The sequence below is a fragment of the Dromiciops gliroides genome, chromosome 1 (genome assembly GCF_019393635.1).
Source record: "Dromiciops gliroides isolate mDroGli1 chromosome 1, mDroGli1.pri, whole genome shotgun sequence".
Classification (NCBI taxonomy): Eukaryota; Metazoa; Chordata; class Mammalia; order Microbiotheria; family Microbiotheriidae; genus Dromiciops; species Dromiciops gliroides.
This window is the reverse complement of record NC_057861.1, coordinates 32,203,810-32,224,301: the sequence shown is the minus strand read 5'-3', so window position 1 is coordinate 32,224,301 and position 20,492 is coordinate 32,203,810. Positions and strand designations below refer to the sequence as shown.

Sequence of the window (20,492 nt, the reverse complement as noted above, 5' to 3'; positions counted from 1 at the left end):
GACACTTGACACTTACTGGCTGTGTGACCCTGGGCAAGTCACTTAACCCCATTGCCCCATTAAAAAAAAAAAAAAAGAAAAATGCTTGTTGATTCATTGGATTGGAGACTGAGGGGGGCTTTAATGATGCCTGGGCTGCACACGTGGAATGCCCTGGCCTGGGCCCCAAGACCTCACAGGCTCAGGGACTTTCTTTCCCATCCCTTCCCAGCTGCTGCCTTTTGTAGAAGTCTGGACAAGAAAGAGAGCGCAGTGGTTGTGCGCCAGGCTGGTCAGCCCTGGCCTCTCTCCCATTTTCCCCACCCCCACCCCCCTTTCCTGAAATGAATCAGTTCCCTAAAAACAGATCTCGTTGTGTTTCCCCAGTCCCACCCTGGAGGCCCCTGCCCAGCCCCTGGGTCACATGGCTCCCTTTTCCTGGCCAAATGGAAACACTGAATGTGGTTATCTGAGCCTGTGGGTGGGGCTCACCTGGCAGCCATGGGGCCTCTCTACCCACCTCTCTCTGCTTTGCTTTTCCTCTAGTCCCCTCCACCCACCCCCCATCCCCTTACAATCTCTGCCCCATCTAGCCACACTCAGCATATCCCAGTGTCATAGCTCTGGAGCTGGGAGGGACCTCAGAGGTCCCCCTTCTTTCATGGGGGAGGAAACCAAGGTCACGTGAAGGGAAGTGACTTGTCCAAGGTCACACAAACACAGAGAGGGACTAAGTAATAGGACCCACGTCCTCAGACTTGAACACTCCTTCCACTAGGTCACATTGCAGTTCCCTAAGCCATCTAAGCAGTTGATCAACAAGCATTTATTGGACACCTGCTAAGTGCCAGGCACTGTGTTGGGCTCTTCCAGGTGCTAATAGTCTGTCAAGGGTAAGAGCACATGCACATGTGAGTAAATACAGACTATCTATAAAGCATGTACCATGTGCTTTGGGGGCCAGTGCTAGTATGGGGGGGTCAGCAAAGACTTAATGGAAACTGGGACTAGCAGACTTGGGAGGCCATGCCAGGCCTCAGAGATAGCTGGCCAGGACAGAGAAGCAGGAGATGGGTCACTGGGAGGCACTAGGTCTGGGAGGCAAAGTGTGCAATAAGACTGGAAGGGTAGCCAGGGGCCAGACTGTGAAGGGCTCCAGGCAAGACGAGGGTTGTGACTGATCCCAGAGGCAATAGGGAGCCACACAGAGGTGAGGTGCTTGAGCAGGAGAGGGACAGTCAGAGCTGTGCTTCAAGAGCATAACTTTGGCAGCCCCATGAAGGGCTGGTTGGAAAAAGGGCTGAGCTGAGGCAGGGGACCCGATCTGAAAGCTGTTACAGTAGTCCAGAGGACCAGTGATGAGGTGTGAGGGAGAGAGCTGGTGCCAAGAGATGTTGGGAAGATAGAAGGGGCCATGGAGTTAGAGGGAAGGCAAGGGAAGAGCGAGGATGACTGAGATTTTGTACTTGAGGGAGTGGAAAGGTGGCAGTGCCCTGGACAGAAATAGGAATGTTAACAGCAGGGATGGCTTTGGGGGAGGAGAGCCAAGGAGGTATTTGGGGCATGTGCCTCTGGGACGTCCAGTGGGAAATGCCCACTAGACAAATGGTACCATAGGACTGGAGCTCAGGAGAGAGAAGAGAGCTAGGGATGGAGAGGGGGGTGCAGTGGGGCAGGGAGGAGAGACACAGTGTGGAGAGGGGGAGAGGGAGGGGAGAGAGACACAGAGAGAGGAGAGACACAGAGACAAATGAGAGAGACACAAAGAGACAGAGGGAGGGAGAGAGAAAGGGAGTCACAGAGACAAATGAGAGAGACACAGAAAGACAGGGGGGGAGAGATAGAGGAGGGGGAGGGAGAGGAGAGGGGAGCCACAGACAAAGACAGAAACAGAGGAGAAAGATAGAAGAGATACAGGCAGAGAGATCAGAGAAGTTGTAGAGAGGACGAGGCCTTGGGTGCGCCTGTCATGGAGAGGCATAGGACATCACGAATGGTCAGTATCTTCACCTGGAAGTTAGGAAAGCAGAGGAGGGCGCTACATGGGAGCCCTGGGAGAGGTTAGAGAGAGAGAGAAAACAGGAGAGAGGTCTGCATGAACGGGGCAGGGATGCTAGAGCATCCAGGGCCTCTGAACCCAAAGCCAGCCTTCCTGTGTGGGCGTATGCCTCTCTCAAGGTACAATGAGTCTTTTGCCACTTAGTAACATTCCATGCTGGAACAATTTAATGATGGCCACCTCCACAAGGTACACTCCCTCCACCTGCCATGACGTAATGCAGTGACTCAGCCAGGGGTCACATCCTCCCAGAGCTCTCTCCACTGCCCCATGAATAGGCCGCCTGATCTCCAGCGAGGAAGGTGTGACATCTGTCCCGTGGGGTTCTCTCAGGGCTGTGATTCCATCCTAACAGTCAACAGGTACTCAGCACTGCAAGGTTTTCGAAGCATTTTATATCAATGGGCAAATCCCTTGACCTCTCTTGAATCTGTTTTCTCATCTGTAAAATGGGCATATTAACCATAGTTCTTCCCTCAAAGGATTGTTATGAGACTTAAAGGAGATAATATATGTAAAGTACCTTTCAGACTTTAAATTGTGATATAAATGTGAGAGAGCATTATTTTTGGTAGTGGTGGTCTCTTCTTCCTCTTTTTCTCCCTCTCTCCCTGCTCCCTTCCTTCTCCCTCCTTCTCTCATCCCTCTCCTCTCTTCTTGCTTCTCCCTTCTCTTCCTGCCTTTAAAAAAAAATTCCATTTATTTGTTGTGGGGCAATGAGGGTTCAGTGACTTGCCCAGGGTCACACAGCTAGCAAATGTCAAGTGTCTGAAGCTGGATTTGAACACAGGTCCTCCTGAATCCAGGGCTGGTGCTCTATCTACTGTGCCACCTAGCTGCCCCTATCCCATGAGTTCTTAACATTTGTGTGTGTGTGTGTGTGTGTGTGTGTGTGTGTGTGTGCGCGCGCGCACATGCGTGCATATGGTGAGAGAGAGGGAGAAAGTGAGAGCGGGAGTGGGAGAGAGAGAGAGAGAGAGAGAGAGAGAAACCCACTTGGGAAACTAGTGAAACCTGTGGGCCCCTTCTTAGGATCATGTTTTTTTGTTTGTTTGTTTGTTTTTAGTGAGGCAATTGGGGTTAAGTGACTTGCCCAGGGTCACACAGCTAGTAAGTGTTAAGTGTCTGAGGCCGGATTTGAACTCAGGTACTCCTGAATCCAGGGCCGATGCTCTATCCACTGTGCCACTTAGCTGCCCCGGATCATGTTTTTAAATTGGCCATTAGGTGGGTAGCTAAGCATGCTAGCCTTGGAGTTCAGATCCTTCCTCGGACACTTATTAGATGTCTGATCCTGGGCAAGTCACTTAACCTCTCTCAGACTCAGTTTCCTCATCTGTAAAATGAGGATAATAATAGCATCTGCCTCCCAAGATTGTTGTGAGGATCAACTGAGATAATATTTGTAGAGAGATTCCCAAATTGTAAAGCCCCATAGAAATACTAGCTATAAGTATTATTTATTAAAAGTGTAAAATAAGGGGCGGCTAGGTGGCGCAGTGGATAAAGCACTGGCCCTGGATTCAGGAGTTCCTGAGTTCAAATCCGGCCTCAGACACTTGACACTTACTAGCTATGTGACCCTGGGCAAGTCACTTAACCCCATTGCCCCGTTTAAAAAAAAAAAGTGTAAAATAAAACACACAAGATTATAACTTTTGTTGGAATACTGTTACCAAAATATTAAAAAATGCCACCAGGTTAAAAGCCCTTGGCCTAGAGCAGCAGCACCTTAGTTCTTTCCCAGATAAGGAAGCTGAAACCCAGAGGGGCTGAGGGATCTGCCCAAGATCCCCCAGGGCAGAAAGCAGCTCGGGCAGTGGAAAGGATGACTCTGGTGTCAGACATGGGGCGTCTCCACTCCTCTGTGGTTTCTCTGTGGCTCCCTTGGCGCTGCCCACCACTGGAGGCCTGCCTTAGCAAGTATCCTGTCTGCCAGGGCCAAGACTACCATTCAGCATCCGAGACTATGCCAAGACCTGTCGCTGAAAGGCATTTCCCACTGACTGATCAGTGCCTTGGCCAATTCAGAAAGGCTTCTCCTTGTTAAGGGTTTGATATCATCTGTCGAACTGAATGTATCAGTCATCTCCGTGATGAAGGCATCCCCTCCCTCTAGCCTCGCAGATAGCAACCTCTCTCCACTGTCTCTCCTCTTGCATGACTCTTGTCCATGGCCTCTATTAAACCTTTTATTGGTATAGACACGTTGGCAAGAGGGGGGCTTCTTGACATTAAGTGGGTCCCAGTATGTCTCGAAGGCCATCCTTCAGCCATCCCTTGCTTTCACTGCATGACTGGCCCACCTCCTTTTCCTGTCTCTCTGATAGTATCTCTTGTGTTGCTTTGTGCATGCAATTCTGCCCCTGTAATTGGCCCCATCAGTCATCTCTCCATTGCCCTTCAGGTGAGGCCTTAACCTGTTTCCTCATATGGAAAATGAGGGAATTGAACAAGAAGAGGGTTTCTTAACCTTTATTGTGTCACAGACTCCCCTTGGGCATGCTGATGAAGCTCATAAATCTTGCATCAGAATAAGGTTTTTAAATGCATAGAATAAAATACACAGAATTACAAAGGAATGCAATTGAATTGATACATATTATCAAAATATTTCTTGTTTTAATAGCAAGTTCATTTCTCTGTGCCTCAGTTTCCTAATCTGTCCTACCTCTGTGTCCTTGAGCAAGTCACTTGACCTCCCTGGACCAGTGATGGGGGTGGACTAGCTGGCCTCAGAGGTCCTTTCCAGCTCTAGGTATAGGATCCTATGAAAAGTTGTAGTTTTTGTCTTCCCAGAAATTGTGGCAATCCATGATTCACAGACAGAGAGCAGCCCTGGAAGAATATAAGCTTTAAAAGGGGAAGATGTGGTTTCAGCACAGTTTCTCAAATGCAATCCAACCTGCTCTCTCCCTCTCTTCAATTTCTGGGACCACATCACAGTCCGACTGTGACATCTGCCCGACACTTACATGCTAGTGGCACAGCTTGATGGGTTGTCCGCCTTGTGCTACAGCACAATCTAGACGACAAGCGTTTTTTTCATCCAGTTGATTTTTCCTGTGTGGATAGGCTGACCTGAACATGATACTCATGATGTGGTCTGACCAGGTCAGAGTATGGTGTGAGGATCATTTATAGCTGAACACAGTGCCTCTCATAATATGATCTAAGATTGCATTCTTGGCTGACGTATCCTTCTGTTTAACCACATTGAGCTTGAAGCTCACCAAAACTCCCCAATCTTTTTCAGATAAACTATTGCCCAACCATATCTCTCCCATCTTTTCCTTGGGATGTTGATTCTTTGAGCCCCACGTCTTCTGTTTACCATAGTTTCTTACCCATAGCTTGCAGCTATTTATATTTTTCTTTTTCCTTTTGGCAGGGCAATGAGGGTTAAGTGACTTTGCCCAGGGTCACACAGCTCATAAGTGTCAAGTGTCTGAGGCCTGGATTTGAACTCAGGTCCTTCTGAAACCAGGACTGGTACTTTATCCACTGTGCCACCTAGCTGCCCCAATATTTATATTTTTCAGCATTTGAATATGTTTTGTATGAGGGACATAACAGAGAACTGGCTGGTCTTGGTGTCAAGTAAACCCACACCACCCCTAAATCCCACCTCTGACCCTTCCTACCTGTATGACCCTGGGCTTACTTACTTAACTCAGTATCCCAGAAAACTCTGTAACATTATACATTGCAGAGCAGGGGACCACCTGCATGGACAGATGGGAATTCCCAATACCAGTGAAATTATCTGGCTTGTGTCATCCACATAGGGAGAGAAACCCAAAGGCTCTCTATGGTCTTCGTGGGGGAAGCTTCAGTCCTAACATGGGAACACAGTGGGCTTAGGGGACACAGACTGAAATGATGCTAATTTGCTATTTCTTCTCCTTTTCCATCTTGGGTTGGCCTGCATGTAGCGGCTTTCCAAAGAGGTCCAGAATGCCCTGGCAAGGGCCAGCAATACAGCCGAGGAGACCATCAGTGCTATGAAGACGGTCAGGAGCTTTGCCAATGAGGAAGAGGAGGCCGAGGTATATGCCCGGAAGTTGCAGCAGGTGTACAAGCTGAACAGAAAGGAAGCCATGGCCTACACGTACTACGTGTGGGGCAGTGGGGTAGGTGTAACCCACCCATTTACCCCCGTCCCACCCTTAGCTTCTCAACCTCTAGGGCCTGGCAGAGACAACTGTGCTGGTTGGGGCCCTGGGATACAGGACTTCCTCTCTCCCATCCCTCTCCATCAATTTCTGTCATATTTCCCATATGGACCGTAGGTCCCTGGGAACCCAATGCTTCTCCTTTCACCTTCTTCCCCACACCTGCCATTTTCTATTCTCTATGAGTGGTGGGAAGATCCTAGCAGAGGGGCTCAATTCGGTGAGAGGCTGACAAATATATAAGCTATATTTCACGGGGTCCCAGGAAGCTGAACCCTAACCCTAACCCAAAACTTTGTGGGAGAAAGGTCCAGCCTGGGAGGGACAGGCCCTGTCAGTGTGTTCTCTGTGTCAGGGGAAGCTGGGACCACTTTGTATTCATGGTTGTGGTAAAGCCCTTTTCATATGCAGTGTGCAAAGGGAAAGATCTGTATTAATTGTCCAGTGATATAAAAGATTGCTGCTGACATTTTGATGCCTTAATGGGTTCGAAAAATGGGTTTTAATAAAAACTGCTATTATGTTTGCATAAAGAAACAGCTTTCAGATGGAATTTGAACAGTTTTGGACAGAAAAACAGATCTGTGGTGTGCAATACAGATGCATCAGCCCCCTTTGTGAATGATGTGGCATGGTGCCTCGCTTGTGTGGGGGAAGGAGTTTGGGGCTGGAAAGAGGCAGAGAAAAATCTGTCCAGATTCAGTGTGAAGGCTTTTGTTGGTCAGCTGCTCTGTATGAAAGGGTCTTAAAGAAGTACACCTTGGGGAGGCTAGGTGGCGCAGTGGATAAAGCACCGGCCCTGGATTCAGGAGTACCTGAGTTCAAATCTGGCCTCACACTTGACACTTACTAGCTGTGTGACCCTGGGCAAGTCACTTAACCCCCATTGCCCCACCAAAAAAAAAAAAAAAGTACATCTTACAACAGCCTGCATTCCAGAGACTGTCTAATCCAGAGAGCAGGGCAGTGAAGGGACTTTCTCAGGATCACATAAGTGGTTGAGCCAGAATTTGAATCCAGGTCCTCTGATGCTCAATCTAGTGCCATTTTCCCTGCATCATATTGCCTCTAAGATGACAGCAAACTGATAACATCTGCCTTTTCCTGGCAACCCCCCCCCCCCGTTCCCCTTTTCCTTCTCTCCCAGGTCCTGGGCTGGGGGCTAAAGTTTTCTTTCTTTGAACTTGAGCTTCTTTCAAAGAGCTGGGAACCCAAGGGCATCTTCTGCAATGGTTGTGCAGAATTCTGGGGCCAGCTACCCCACATACCCACATGACCCAGCTGCTAAGAGCTTGCTCCTAAGGCACTATGACCTGGAAAAGAACCACCTGACCCCTTGCCCAGGACTGGTGCAAACTTCTTCCTCAGAAACGGGAGAGCCTCATGGAGTCATTTAAGTTTGTGCCAAAGTTCAGCCCAAGTGAGAAAGAATTGATTGAGTCAGGAAAGCATAAGGGGCTGGGGAAAGATTTGTTGTTGTTCACTCATGTCCTGCTCTTTCTGACCCCTCGGACCTTAATTCACCAAGCCCTTCTATCTTAACACTATCTCCCAAAGCCTGTCCAGACTCAAGCTTGTTGCTTCCATAACACTGTTTATCAATCTCATCTTCTGCTGTCCCCTTCTCCTTTTGTCTTTAATCTTTCCCAACATGAAGGTCTTTTCCAGTGAGGCCTGTCTTTTCATTGTGTGGCTGACCAAGGTATTTAACCTTCGTTGTTCAGTTGTTTCACTCATATCCAACTCTTGGTGACACCATTTGGGATTTTTGTGACAGAGATATTTGCCATTTCCTTCTCCAGTTCATTTTATAGATGAAGAAACTGAGGCAAACCGGGTTAAGTGACTTGCTCAGGGTCACACAGCTAGTAAGTGTCTCAGCCCAGATTTGAACTTAAGTCCTCTGGATTCCAGGCCAGGTGCTCTATCCACTGCACTATCTAACTTCCCTATTTAAGCTTCAGCTTTAATATTTGACCTTCCAGTGAATAATCCGAATTAATTCCTTTAAGTATTGCCTGATTTGATCTCCCTGCTGAACAAGGGACTCTCAAAAGTGTTCCCTGGCATCGCAATTTGAAAGCATTCTGCAGTGCTCAGCTTTCCTTATAGTCCAACAGTCATAGCCATACATTACTACTAGAAAAGCTGTAGCATTGACTATATGTACCTCTGTGGGCAAGGTGATACCTCTGTCTATGCTGTCCAATTTTGCCATAGCTTTCTTCCCACGGAGCAAGCATCTTTTAATTTCATGGCTGTAGTCGCCATCTGCAGTGATCTTTGAGCCCAAGAATATAAAATCTGATGCTGTTTCCATTTCTTTTCCCTCTATTTGCCAGGAAGTGATGGGACCAGTTGCCAAGATCTTGCCTTTTTTGGGTTTTTTGTTTCTGATGTTAAGTTTCAAGTCAACTTTTATATTCGCCTCTTTCACCCTAATAAAGAGGCTTCTTAATTCCTCTTCACTTTCTGCCATCAGAGTGGTATCATCAACATATCTGAGATTGTCGATGTTTCTCCTGGCAGCCTTAATTCCTGTTTTGTTTTGGGTTGTGTGTGTGTGTGTGTGTGTGTGTGTGTGTGTGTGTGAGGCAATTGGGGTTAAGTGGCTTGCCCAAGGTCACACAGCTAGTATTAAGTGTCTGAGGCTGGATTTGAACTCAGGTCCTCCTGACTCCAGGGCTGGTGCTCTATCTACTGCGCCACCTAGCTGCCCCTTTAATTCCTGTTTTTGATTCATTTAGTCTGACATTCCATTTAATGTACTCTACATATAAGTTTAATAAATAAGGTGATTAAAATACAGCCTTGTTATACTCCTTTTCTAATCTTAAACCAATCAGTTGTTCCATGTTCAATTCTAATTGTTGCTTCTTGACCCACAAACAGGTTCCTCAGGTGATTTGGTCCTCTCATCTCCTCGAGGACTTGCCACATTTTGTTATGATCCTCACAGTCAAAGGCTTCAGTGCAGTCATTGAAGCAGAAGTAGATGTTTTTTTCTGGAACTCCCTTGCTTTATCCATAATCCAGTGAATTTGGCAATTTGGTCTCTAGTTCCTCTGCCTCTTTGAAAACCCTCCTGATCTTGTGGTAATTCTCAATTCACATATTGCTGAAGCCCAGCTTCCATAATCTTAAGCACAGCCTTGCTGGTGTGTGAAATGAGCACAATTGTTCAGTAATTTGAACATTCTTTGTCATTGCTCTTCTTTAGGTTGGGATGTAAACTGATCTTTTCCAATCCATTGGCCACTGTTGTGTTTTCCAAATTTGCTGGCATATTGAGTGCAGCAACACTTTAACAGCATCATCTTTTAGGATTTTAAATAGCCCGACTGGAATTCTTTTTCTTTTTTCTTTTTTGGTGGGGCAATGAAGGTTAAGTGACTTGCCCTGGGTCACACAGCTAGTAAGTGTCAAGTGTCTGAGGCCAGATTTGAACTCAGGTCTTCCTGAATCCAGGGCTGGTGCTTTATCCACTGAGCCATCTAGCTGCCCCCTCCAGTTATCTTTTGATTTCCTACTTTAGCATTCCAGTCCCCTATGATGAATGTGACACCTTTTTTTGAATGTTCTTTCTAGAAGATGTTGTAGATCTTCATAGAACTGATCAACTTTGGCTTCTTTGGCTTCAGTGGTTGGAGCGTAGACTTGTATTACTGTGATGTTGAATGGTTGAATTCAAACAGATATCATTCAGTCATTGGTGAGATCATACCCCAGCACTGCTTTTCTCATCCTTTGATTGACTATGAGGGCTACTCCATTTCTTCTAAGGGATCCCTGCCCACAGAAGTATATGTAGTGACCCCCTGAACTAAACTCACCGATTCCCATCCATTTAAGTTCACTGACACCTAAATGTCGATGTTATCTTTCCGTCTCCTGTTTGACTGCATCCACCTTACCTACGTTCCATGTTTCAATGCAATGTTGATCTTTGCAGCATTGGACTTGCCTTCTGTCACCAGACACATCGGCAGCTTTCTGCCTTGGCCTTGGCCCAACGGCTTCATTCTCTCTGGAGCTGCTCTTCCCCAGTAGTGTGTTGGACACCTTCTGACCCGAGTGGCTCATCTTCTGGTCATCCCTTTTATCATTTTTGTACTGCCCATGGGGGCTTCTTGACAAAGACCCCAGAGGGGTTTGCCATTTCCTTCTCTAGCAGGTCACTGTTTTTTGGTCAGAGCTCTCCACTGTGACCTGTCTATCTTGGGTAACCCTGCACAACATAGTTCATCATTTTGTTGACCTACTCAAGCTCCTCCACCATGACAAGGCAGTGGTGGGACGGGGTAGGGGGGAGAGATTGGGAAAGGTTTACCTTGGTTTATTAAGAGGAGGCCATTGGGCACTGCTGGTCTGATGAGACAAGGTCTAGAACTAGTTTTCTGTTTGAAACACTGTGCTAGGTGGCGCAGTGGATAAAGCACCGGCCCTGGATTCAGGAGGACCTGAGTTCAAATCCAGACTCAGACACTTGACACTTACTAGCTGTGTGACCCTGGGCAAGTCACTTAACCCCCATTGCCCTGCAAAAAGAAAGAAAGGAAGGAAGGAAGGAAGGAAGGAAGGAAGGAAGGAAGGAAGGAAGGAAGGAAGGAAGGAAGGAAGGAAGGAAGGAAGGAAGGAAGGAAGGAAGGAAGGAAGGAAGGAAGGAAGAGAACAAAAGCTTTGAGAGAGTTTTCTGAGTCACTTAAGTGACTCATCCAGGATCATATTAGTCAAGGCTTCTTAAACTTTTTCCACTCATGACTCCTTTTCACCTGAGAAATTTTACATGGCCCCAGGTATAGAGGTATATAAAATAGGCAGACATCACCTTTTACTGGTGCCAAACTCTTTGTGACCCCCACATTCAGTTATGTAACCCCATGTGGGGTCATGACTCGGTTTAAGGAGCTTTGATATAGGCCATATGGGTCAGAGGTTGGATTTGGGAGTAGCCAGTTCTCTCTCTGCTATGTCCCTCATACAAAACATACTCAAATACTGAAAATTGGAAATAGCTGCAAGCTATGGGTGATAACTTACAGTAAAGGAGGACTCGTGAAGTCTTTCCCTTGGGTTCAAAGAATCAGCATGCCAAGGACAAGATGGCAGAATCGTGGTTAGACAGTAGTTCATCTTTCCTTGTCTGTAACATGGGGGTGGACCCCTCCCCTGTGTCACAGATAATGCATTTGATTGGCTAAGGGGCATTTTCTAGATGGGAAGTCTTTCCGTTTCTTGCCCTCCTTTCCATTTCTCCAAAGGGCTGGAGTCAGAGGATCTGGGTTCGTTAAACCCCACCTCCGAGGCTTTCCACCTAGATATCCCTAAGCAAAATCACTTGAACTCCCTGGGCCAAGAGGGACTTAGGCTGGATGGCCTCTGAGGTCCCTTCAGGCCTTAAATCTAGCATTCTGTAACTCACTCCCCCTCCCTGGGACTCAGTTTCCTTACCTGTAAAAGAGGGGGGAGGAGTTGGACTGGATGACCTCTGAGGTCCGAACTGTGGTCCCAGGAACCAGTAGGAGTGCAGGAAAGGGACTCCTGCCAAATCTGAGTTTGTCTCTGCTGAGCTCTCATGATGCACTCCTCCATCTCCGTACCCTTCCAGGCTAGTGGGCTGCAGGGGATGGGGGAGAGCCAGCTGAGTCAGGACCCTTTGACCCAAATCCCAATTCCCTTTGTCCCCTGGGCCTCTAGCTCACCCTGCTGGTAGTGCAGGTCAGCATTCTCTACTACGGGGGCCACCTCGTCATTTCGGGCCAGATGACCAGCGGGAACCTCATCTCTTTCATCATCTACGAGTTTGTTCTGGGAGACTGTATGGAGGTGAGCACTGGGTGAGGAGAGCAGGCTGAGGCGCGACCATGGGCAGGGTGGGGCAGCAGGGGGACCCAAGGACGGGGAGAGGGCCGCAGGAGGAGATCAGCTGAAGGGACCGGGCACATTCAGTCTGAAGGAGAGAAGCCTTGGGGGGCGGCCAGAGGGACGCGAGAACCCCATTCTATCATTGGAAGGGTGGTCATGTGGAGGAGCTCAGCCTTGTTCTGCCAGGCTCCAATGGGACGGGACCAGAAGCCACAAAGAGACATAGGCTCAGTGTCAGGAAGTGCTTCCTAGCAATGACTGGTGTCCCACAGGGGCTCCCCTCCCTGAGGCCTTTAAGCAGGCCTGGGGTACTGGCTGTCAGAGAGCTGGTCCTAAGGATTCTCCTTCAGGGATGGGCTGAGTCCCTCCCTCCCAGCTCTCCAAGGCTGGAAAAAAAAAAAGAAAGAAAGAAAGCAAAGGCTGTGAATGTGCCTGAGGGAAGGGGGAAGGAGCCCCCTTGGGGACCCTGATGGGGCAGAGTTTCTCATCAGGAAGCAGACCACCTCTGGCTCTTCCAAAAGATGGAGCTGGGGGGAGGGGGCAGGCCTTTCCTTCTTGCCCTCTGCTCAGCCTGTGAACTCTTTTGGCTCACAGGGAGGAGACTCCCAGAAGTTACTAGGTAGTAATTTGGGGGGCGTGGGATGGGGATGGTTTGTGTCTCTCCAGTCGGTCGGCTCTGTCTACAGTGGCTTGATGCAGGGGGTAGGAGCAGCGGAGAAGGTGTTTGAGTTCATTGACCGGCAGCCAACCATGGTCCACGATGGGAGCCTGGCCCCTGATCACCTGGAGGGCCGGGTGGACTTTGAGAACGTCACCTTTACCTACCGCACTCGTCCTCACACCCAGGTCCTGCAGGTGAGCGGCCCCAGCCCCAACCCGCAGACACCAGGGGTAGCCATGTTCCCGGCCAGAGGCCAAGAGCAGCAGGCAGGCCATCTGACCTGAATTACGGGCCCCAGAAAGTCCGGCCCTTGGTAGCTTTCATTCCTTTCCCTCCTAGACATTGGTCCTCTCTCCCTCCTCAAACTGTCCTGTGGATGCTTATCTGTTTACATGTTATGTGTTGGAACCCTTCCCTCCTTGAAAGAACATAAGTCCCTTGGAAGAAAGACCATTTTCCATTCTGTCTTTATAGCCCGAGCAGCTAGTACGGCACCACACACACATTCGGTGTTTAATACATGCTTCTTGTTTGGACGGTCTTCTCCCCCAAAAATCGCTAGGTTGGCCCAGATAATCTCTAAGGTCTCTTCCAGCTCTGACACCTTGTGCAGTTTGGCCATCGCTGAGGAGGAAGGAGATGGGTAGAGAAGGCCCAGCAGTCAAAAGACAGCATTGATGACCAGGCATGAGCACTGCCCTCTTGCTAATGAGGAAGGAGCCAGGACCTTGAAGGCCATAGAGAGCCTGGGGAGTCAGAAACAGCAGACTGGGGGCAGGGAGTTGTTGGGAGATGGGGAACAAGGGTCCCAGGTTTCCTAAGCACTGAGGATCCTAAAAACAACACAGCATTGAAAGGGATGAGCTAACGCTGGGTGACAGGCTCCAATATTGGGCTTAAACCAGTCAAATTCACCGAGTATAAATGTCAAGTCTTCAGTTTGGATTCAAAAAACCAGTGTCAAAAGTTCAAGATGGGTAGGCACAATGGGGCAGCAGTTTGTCTGAAAAAGATCTGGGGGTGTTAGTGGCCCACATTTAGTTCCAGTTAACTGTGTGCTATGGTAGCCAGGCTGCATTGAGCATCATGGTTTCCAGGCACGAGAAGGCAGTTATTTCACTGTCCTCTGCATACAGAGTCATGTTCAGTTCTGGCCACCACGGTTTAAGAAGGGCAGCAAGTAGAGAATATTCAGAGGACAGGCAGATCAGAGAAGGGCCTCACATTTGCCCCATGAGGAACAGTTGAAGGAACTGAGGATGTCGAGGGTAGAGAAAAGACTCCACAGGTGGTGGGTGAGGCACAAGAGTTGTCTTCGAGCATTTGAGAGATTGACTCCAGAATGCCGACCTAGGAGCAGTTGGCAGGGACTGGGAAGAGTCCAATCTCATCTGGATGCCAGGAAGCAGAGTGGGAGCTATCCCAAAGTGCCCTGGGCTGCCTCAGGACAGGGTGGGCCTGTCCTCTCTGGAAGCCTCAGGAGGCACTGAGAGGGGGGTGAACTCACTGGCCTCTGAAACCCCGTCCAGCCCTGGGGTTCTGAGGTGGGGGAGTACCTTTAGCATGCTTTCTCTTTCTCTCTCTCTCTCTCTCTCTCTCTCTCTCTCTGTCTCTGTCTCTCTGTCTCTCTGTCTCTCTGTCTCTCTCTCTCACACAGAACGTGTCCTTCACCCTTTCCCCGGGGAAGGTGACTGCCCTTGTGGGGCCTTCCGGGAGTGGGAAGAGCTCCTGTGTCAATATTCTGGAGAACTTTTATCCGCTGGAGGAGGGTCGGGTCCTGCTGGATGGGAAGCCCATCAGCTCCTATGACCACAAGTACCTACACAGAGTGGTAGGTAGGCTCTGGGCAGTGGCCTCCGGGGTCACTAGGACCTTGGACTTGTCATCCTCCATAGAAAGCAAGCTTCTTGATGGCAAGGACTGTTTTCTTTGTGCCAGTGTATACAAGTACAATGTATTTGAATAGTGCCTGGCACATAGTAGGGCTTAAACTTTTGTTGATTGAGCTATATTTCCAGTTGCTAGCACATTGTAGGCACTTAATAAGTGCTTATTAATTAATTGATGGATTGGCACAACCACTTATCCACGCACTAGGGACAGCCTATAAGTTTTCCATGGTCCCCAGGGTCAGCTTTTGTTTGGGTGGAACAGGGTGGCTGGATGGGGATTCTCTCTGCCTACCTAGAAGGACACAGCTCAGCTGTGTACCTTCCTCATCTCCTCTCCCTCTCCTGCTCTCATGCAGATCTCCCTGGTGAGTCAGGAGCCTGTTCTGTTTGCTCGCTCCATCACAGACAACATCTCCTATGGGCTGCCCACAGTGCCCTTCGAGATGGTGGTAGATGCGGCCCAGAAGGCTAATGCTCATGGTTTCATTATGGAGCTGCAGGATGGCTATAACACAGGTATGGCCCCTGAGGGCTGGGGAGGCCTCCACGTACACACACGTGTACACACACATATGCACATGTGTGCACACATGGGCGTGCACAAAGGGTGCCACGAATGCCTTCCTACCTAAAGACTATCTCCTCTCCCAGAACTGGAGATTACAGGGTGCAGGGGGTGTCTACATCCTGCCTTGGGACACTCACTAGCTATTTGACCAGGAGCAAGTCTCTTGATTTAATCCATTAGATTGTAAACGCCTTGAGGGGCAGGGACTGTCTTTGGCCTCTTTGTGTATCCCTGGCACTTAGCACAGGGCCTGGTGCACAGTAAGTGCTTAATCAATGTTTATTAAATGGAGTTAGCTTTTCTGAGCCTCAGTTTCCTCATCTGTAAAATGGGGACATAATACCTGGAGCACTTGCCTCATAAGGATTGTCACGAGGATCAGATGAGAGAAAGTCCAGAAGCACCACAGAGATGTCAGTTGTTATTCTTGCCAAATTCTTTTTCTGGCTTATTTATTTATAGCTTTTTTCATTCTGTCTCCATTTCTGAACGTACCCTTCCCTTTCCCTTTCCCAGCCATCAGCAGACTCTGACAGTACATGCAGTGTTCTGCACCCCTACCCCCATTGCTGCAAAGGGATGGAGCTGAATTTTATTATTTATTGTTCTTTTTTTTGGGGGGGGGTGAGGCAGTTGGGGTTAAGTGACTTGCCCAGGGTCACACAGCTAGTAAGTGTCAAGTGTCTGACGTAGTATTTGAACTCAGGTCCTCCTGACTCCAGGGCCGGTGCGCTATCCACTGTGCCACCTAGCCGCCCCCTTATTTTTTGTTCTTTATGTTGGTCTTTATGTTTGTTTTTTAAATTTAAATTTTGTGATTTTTCCAGTTAGAGAGCATTTACTTTCTCTCTCTCCCACTTTCTTCCCCTTTCTTTTCCATTTTTTTCTCCCCAGCCCTGCCACTCCTCGTCTCCCTTTACCCCATTGGACAAAAGATAAAGAAAGCCCTCATGACAAATGTTCGTAGTCAAGTAAAACAAATTCCCACATTGGTCGTGTCCAGAAATCTATGTTCCATTCTCCACCCCGAGTCCCTCCCTTCTCTGTGGGGAGGTGGATTCTCCTGCCTTATCCCCATCCTCTTGAATCTTGGTGGGTCACTGCCTTGATCCGAGTCCTTGAGTCTTTCAAAGTTGTTTTTCTTGGGAATGTTGCTGCTGAATAATTGTGCTCCTGGCTCTGCTCACCTCATTCTGTCTGGGTTTGTACAAGTCTTCCCCCTTTGAAGGCGAATCTTCTCCTCTCTTTTTTGGGGCCAAGCTTGGTCATTGTACCTAGGCAGAATTCCGCTTGGTGGTGTTCTTTCCATTGGCATTTTGGGAGTCCCTGCTTTGCTCCTGGTTCTGCTGTCTTTGCTCTACCTCCATTTGTCTAAGTCTTCCCATACTTCTTTGAATTCATGTGGTGCAGCTGCAGTGCAGTATGGTGGTAGTCATGCACCACAAGAGATGGGGGCACTGTGAAGGTGCTAATGCTAAAGAGTGGACAGGCTTTAACCCACTGCTTTCCTCTCTGGAAGAGGCACTTGGAGGCAGATGCTAAAGGTTGTGGGTAGGGAGTGTCACCCATTCTCAGGCTTTCATAGTTTGCTCCAGCCCCTTGGGGAAAGCCCTGAACTGTTCCCAGCATCTTGAGCCAACTTTGTTCCCTGCCACAGAGACTGGAGAAAAGGGAGCCCAGCTGTCTGGTGGTCAAAAGCAGCGTGTCGCCATGGCCAGAGCCCTGGTCCGGAACCCCCCTGTCCTCATCCTGGATGAAGCCACCAGTGCCCTGGATGCAGAAAGCGAATATATGGTAGGTGGAAGAGGGTCCTCAGGATGGGCACCTACACTTTGGAGAGTCCCTTGTACTTTTGGGTAAAGTGCTTGGTGACCCTTAGCAATTAGAAGGGTTAGAAGAAGATGGTCCTTGACTTGCTCTGGGACTTCAAACAAGTCTCATATCTGTAAGCCTCAGTTTTCCCAACTGTGAAATGGGGGAGGACAGCACGGTATGGTAGATACCACAACACATCCCACCTCACACTCAGCTGGCTGTGTGACCCTCAACAAGTCATTCACCTCTTAGAGCCTCTGTTTCCTCAGGAGTCACATAGTTGGACTAAGTGACTTCTGAGGGTTATTCACGCTTTAGATCTGTGATCCGTGCTCCCAAGGCACTCCACTTCTCTGAAACTCAGGCTCCCCTTCTGTACAGTGAGGGGGTGGGGCTAGATCTCTAAAGTCCCTTCCAGCTCTAAATACAGGGTATTTAATGGGTCTAGAGGATCGCTGAAACAGTGGCTAACGGTCAAAGTACAAAAAAGATATTGACAGGCTGGATCATTGGACCAAATATAAGAAGATATAATTTAGTAGGGATAAACATCAAATCTTGTACTTGGGGCCAAAATGTGTCAACATTCTGAAAAAGACCTTGGGGTCTAAGTGGACCACAAACTTGGTAAGCCAGGCGCGTGCTGTGTCGGCCAAGAGTGAGTCCGTTCTTAGACTGCGTTAGGAGTAACACAGCTTCTAGGAATAGGCAGGGGGTTAGTCCCACTGTCTTCTGACCTTGTCAGATCCCAGCTGGAGTGTTGTGTTCTGTCCTGGGCCTCACCATTTAATAGAGAGATTGATAAGCTAGAGAGTGCCAGCCAGAGGAGGGCCACTGGGAGGGGGAAGGACCTTGGGTCCGTGGCCCAAGAGGATCCACTAAAGGAGCTGGGCGTGATTAGCCCAGAGAGGGGAATGCTCAGGAGGGCCCTTCCATGTCTCAGCCCAACAGTGCGATGCTGCAGGTTGTGAAGAGTCCCATCAGAGCTGCCTCCACGGGTGGTGGGCTCCCCTGGTGGGAAGTCTGATGACAGAGGCCAACAAGCATTGGTCAGGGATCCCTTTGTGTATGGGTTGGGCTCATAGGCCGCCCAGGATCTTTCCCACTCTCAGATTCTGGAGTTCTGGGATGCAGGGGATGAGGTCCAGGGAAGGTAACCAGCCTTGTGGCCAGGATCACAGCTCTGTGCCTACTGTGCCAGCCATCCTGCTTCCTTGCCTTCCTCCTGTCCTGCTCATCCCGCCATGCCCTCCTCTGCTCCCCAGATCCAGCAGGCGATCCACGGCAACCTTCAGAAGCACACAGTCCTGATCATAGCCCACCGCCTGAGCACCGTGGAGAAGGCGCACAACATCATCGTGTTGGACAAGGGGCGTGTGGTACAGCAGGGCACCCACAAGCAGCTGCTGACCCAGGGCGGCCTCTATGCCAAGTTGGTTCAGCGGCAGATCCTGGGACTGGAAGCGGGCACAGATGACGACAGTGGAGGTGGTGGGGGCAGCCGGAAGGAGATGATGCACTTCCCCCACAGCTACAAGGAGCCCCCAGATGGGCACGGCGAGGTGCACAAGGCGTGAGGCCCTCCTCCCTCTATCCCCCATCCTCCGCCCCAGGATGGGAGCGGAGGCTGCCATGCCCAAGCTGGCAGAAGCCCCGAGGGAGGCCCAGGGCTTCCCAGCCCAGAACCTGCTGGGCCCTGGGGGCCCATCTTACTTGAAGGCAGAGGCTCAAGTCCACTCCCTGGAGGGCAAGGTTTGTTTACTAGTTGAGCACATTACTGCTTCATGCTTCCCCCCCCTACACAGAACACCCCCACCCCTCAGCAGGCAGTGCCATCCCACTCGTGCCAGGGTGGTGAATGGCACCCCATCCCCATCCCTGCCTGGGTCATAGGGCCACTGGTGAGGAGGGCACATAGTTACGCCCTGGTGCCCACCCTGCACTGGAAGGTCCCTCTGCTTCAGCACCTCCCAGGGGAGTCAGAGACCCAGTTTTAAGCAGAGTTACCTGGGTTTTTAATCCTTGGGTCCAGCTGACTATAGCCCCATGCAGCTTTTGATTGTTGTTCTTTAAAAAAAAATCATTTCTCCATTAAATAGCTAGGCAAGACTCTGGGTTAGTCCCATGAGAGAGGCCCCAAACCTCTATATCCCTTGGAGCTGAGAGTGACTCTTCCTTCCCACTGGAAAAGAGGCCAGTGGTAGCTATGGAGGGTTAGTGTCCACCACCATCCCCACCCTCACCCATCCCTTTCTGTGGGAGCTTGCCCCAGGACGCCCCCAGCCCTCACACTGGAGAGGAGACCACGGTGTCCCAGTTGGCCAAATCCCTTCCAGGGAAGAGCATCTTCTGTATTCCAGAGACCAACCCTGCTCCCTTTATCCCCTTGCCCCTGCCCATTAAGTTAAGGAGAGGAGGGTCGGAGGAGGTGGGCCACAGGGCCAGGCCAGGCTGGAGTAAGGGGGGGAATCCTCGGTGTCTTCCTCCCTTCCGTGCCGCCGAAGCCAAGCCAGTCTCACTGTGAACCACAACGAACCTTAACCCTGGGGAGTGAGGGTCCAGATGGCACCCGGGCCACAGGGCAGCCCACGGCACTGCCTTGAGGTGGCTGGCACCCATCTCCAGCACTTTAGGCCCCTGTCCCTGCCAGCTCCACTGCTCTCTGCTGTTTGCAGGTCTTTTGATTGTGATGTTCTGTTCTCTCTGTTTGTCGGGTTGCTGGGAGGGTCAGGGGAAGCCGAGCCTGTTTCCGGGCTCTTTCCAAACCCTTGGGGGAGCCCTCCTCTCAATAAAGTACTACCTCTGTCCCTCCAGCCACGCCCTGCCTTCCGTCTCCCTCCCTCTGCTCCACCCCGTCAGTTCTGATTGGATGAGAGGCTGGTGGAGGCAGCACCCTTCCCCAGCCTCCACAGGTGCCTCCCTGCTCCAGATACAGGCCTGGTGTATTTCCCAGTAATTGACGAGGTCACAGTCCGCCTGGCTCCCTGCTGGGGATCTGAGCCATGGGGGGATTGTCTTCCTGTCCCAGTTGTGGACAAGATTACAAAGGCCCCCCGCCCCTTCTCTCCACAGCATTCCTTCCCAGGAGGTCTGTGGTAGGGCCAAAGGTCTCAGGAGAAGCTGAAGACAGCCAAGGAGAGGGGCCTTGACCCTTAGCTCAGCTCGCTCCACCAGGCCTGCCTTTCCTAAGTAGGGCAGGTGTGTGTGTGTGTTTTGTATGGATGTTGATGTGTATCCTGCCTCTGTGAGACTTGTGGAATTTTCATGGAATTTCACCTCCCCCTTCCCCTGTGGTGTTCTTGGGACTCCCTTGGATTCCTGAGAATTATCTGATCTTCATATGAGCATTGCCCTGTCCTAGGCTGGGGGCCTTTCTGAGCCTGGCAGGCTCCCGGGGGACCAGATAAGTCATAGAGCCCTGGGCCTGGAGTCAGGAAGATCTGAGCTCAAATCCTGTCATGTGACCCTGAGCTTAACC

The 20,492-nt window shown here is 49.9% G+C and overlaps 1 protein-coding gene across 5 annotated transcripts in view; it reads left to right on the top strand.

The window, feature by feature from the left end:
* ABCB9 (ATP binding cassette subfamily B member 9) overlaps positions 1–19,924 on the top strand; it is a 52,371-nt gene extending 32,447 nt beyond the window's left edge. For 3 of the 5 annotated variants that reach the window (XM_043976146.1, XM_043976144.1, XM_043976145.1), the window contains 7 exons: positions 5,974–6,171; positions 11,911–12,039; positions 12,745–12,933; positions 14,397–14,570; positions 14,988–15,147; positions 16,857–16,993; positions 18,280–19,923. In XM_043976146.1, the coding sequence (XP_043832081.1) occupies positions 5,974–6,171; positions 11,911–12,039; positions 12,745–12,933; positions 14,397–14,570; positions 14,988–15,147; positions 16,857–16,993; positions 18,280–18,591 (1,299 nt within the window). In that variant the 3' untranslated portion in view covers positions 18,592–19,923. Of the gene's footprint in view, positions 1–5,973; positions 6,172–11,910; positions 12,040–12,744; positions 12,934–14,396; positions 14,571–14,987; positions 15,148–16,856; positions 16,994–18,279 lie in introns of all 5 variants that reach the window. The other 2 variants (XM_043976147.1, XM_043976148.1) reach the window with 2 other exon arrangements.
* The last annotated feature ends 568 nt before the right edge of the window (positions 19,925–20,492 follow it).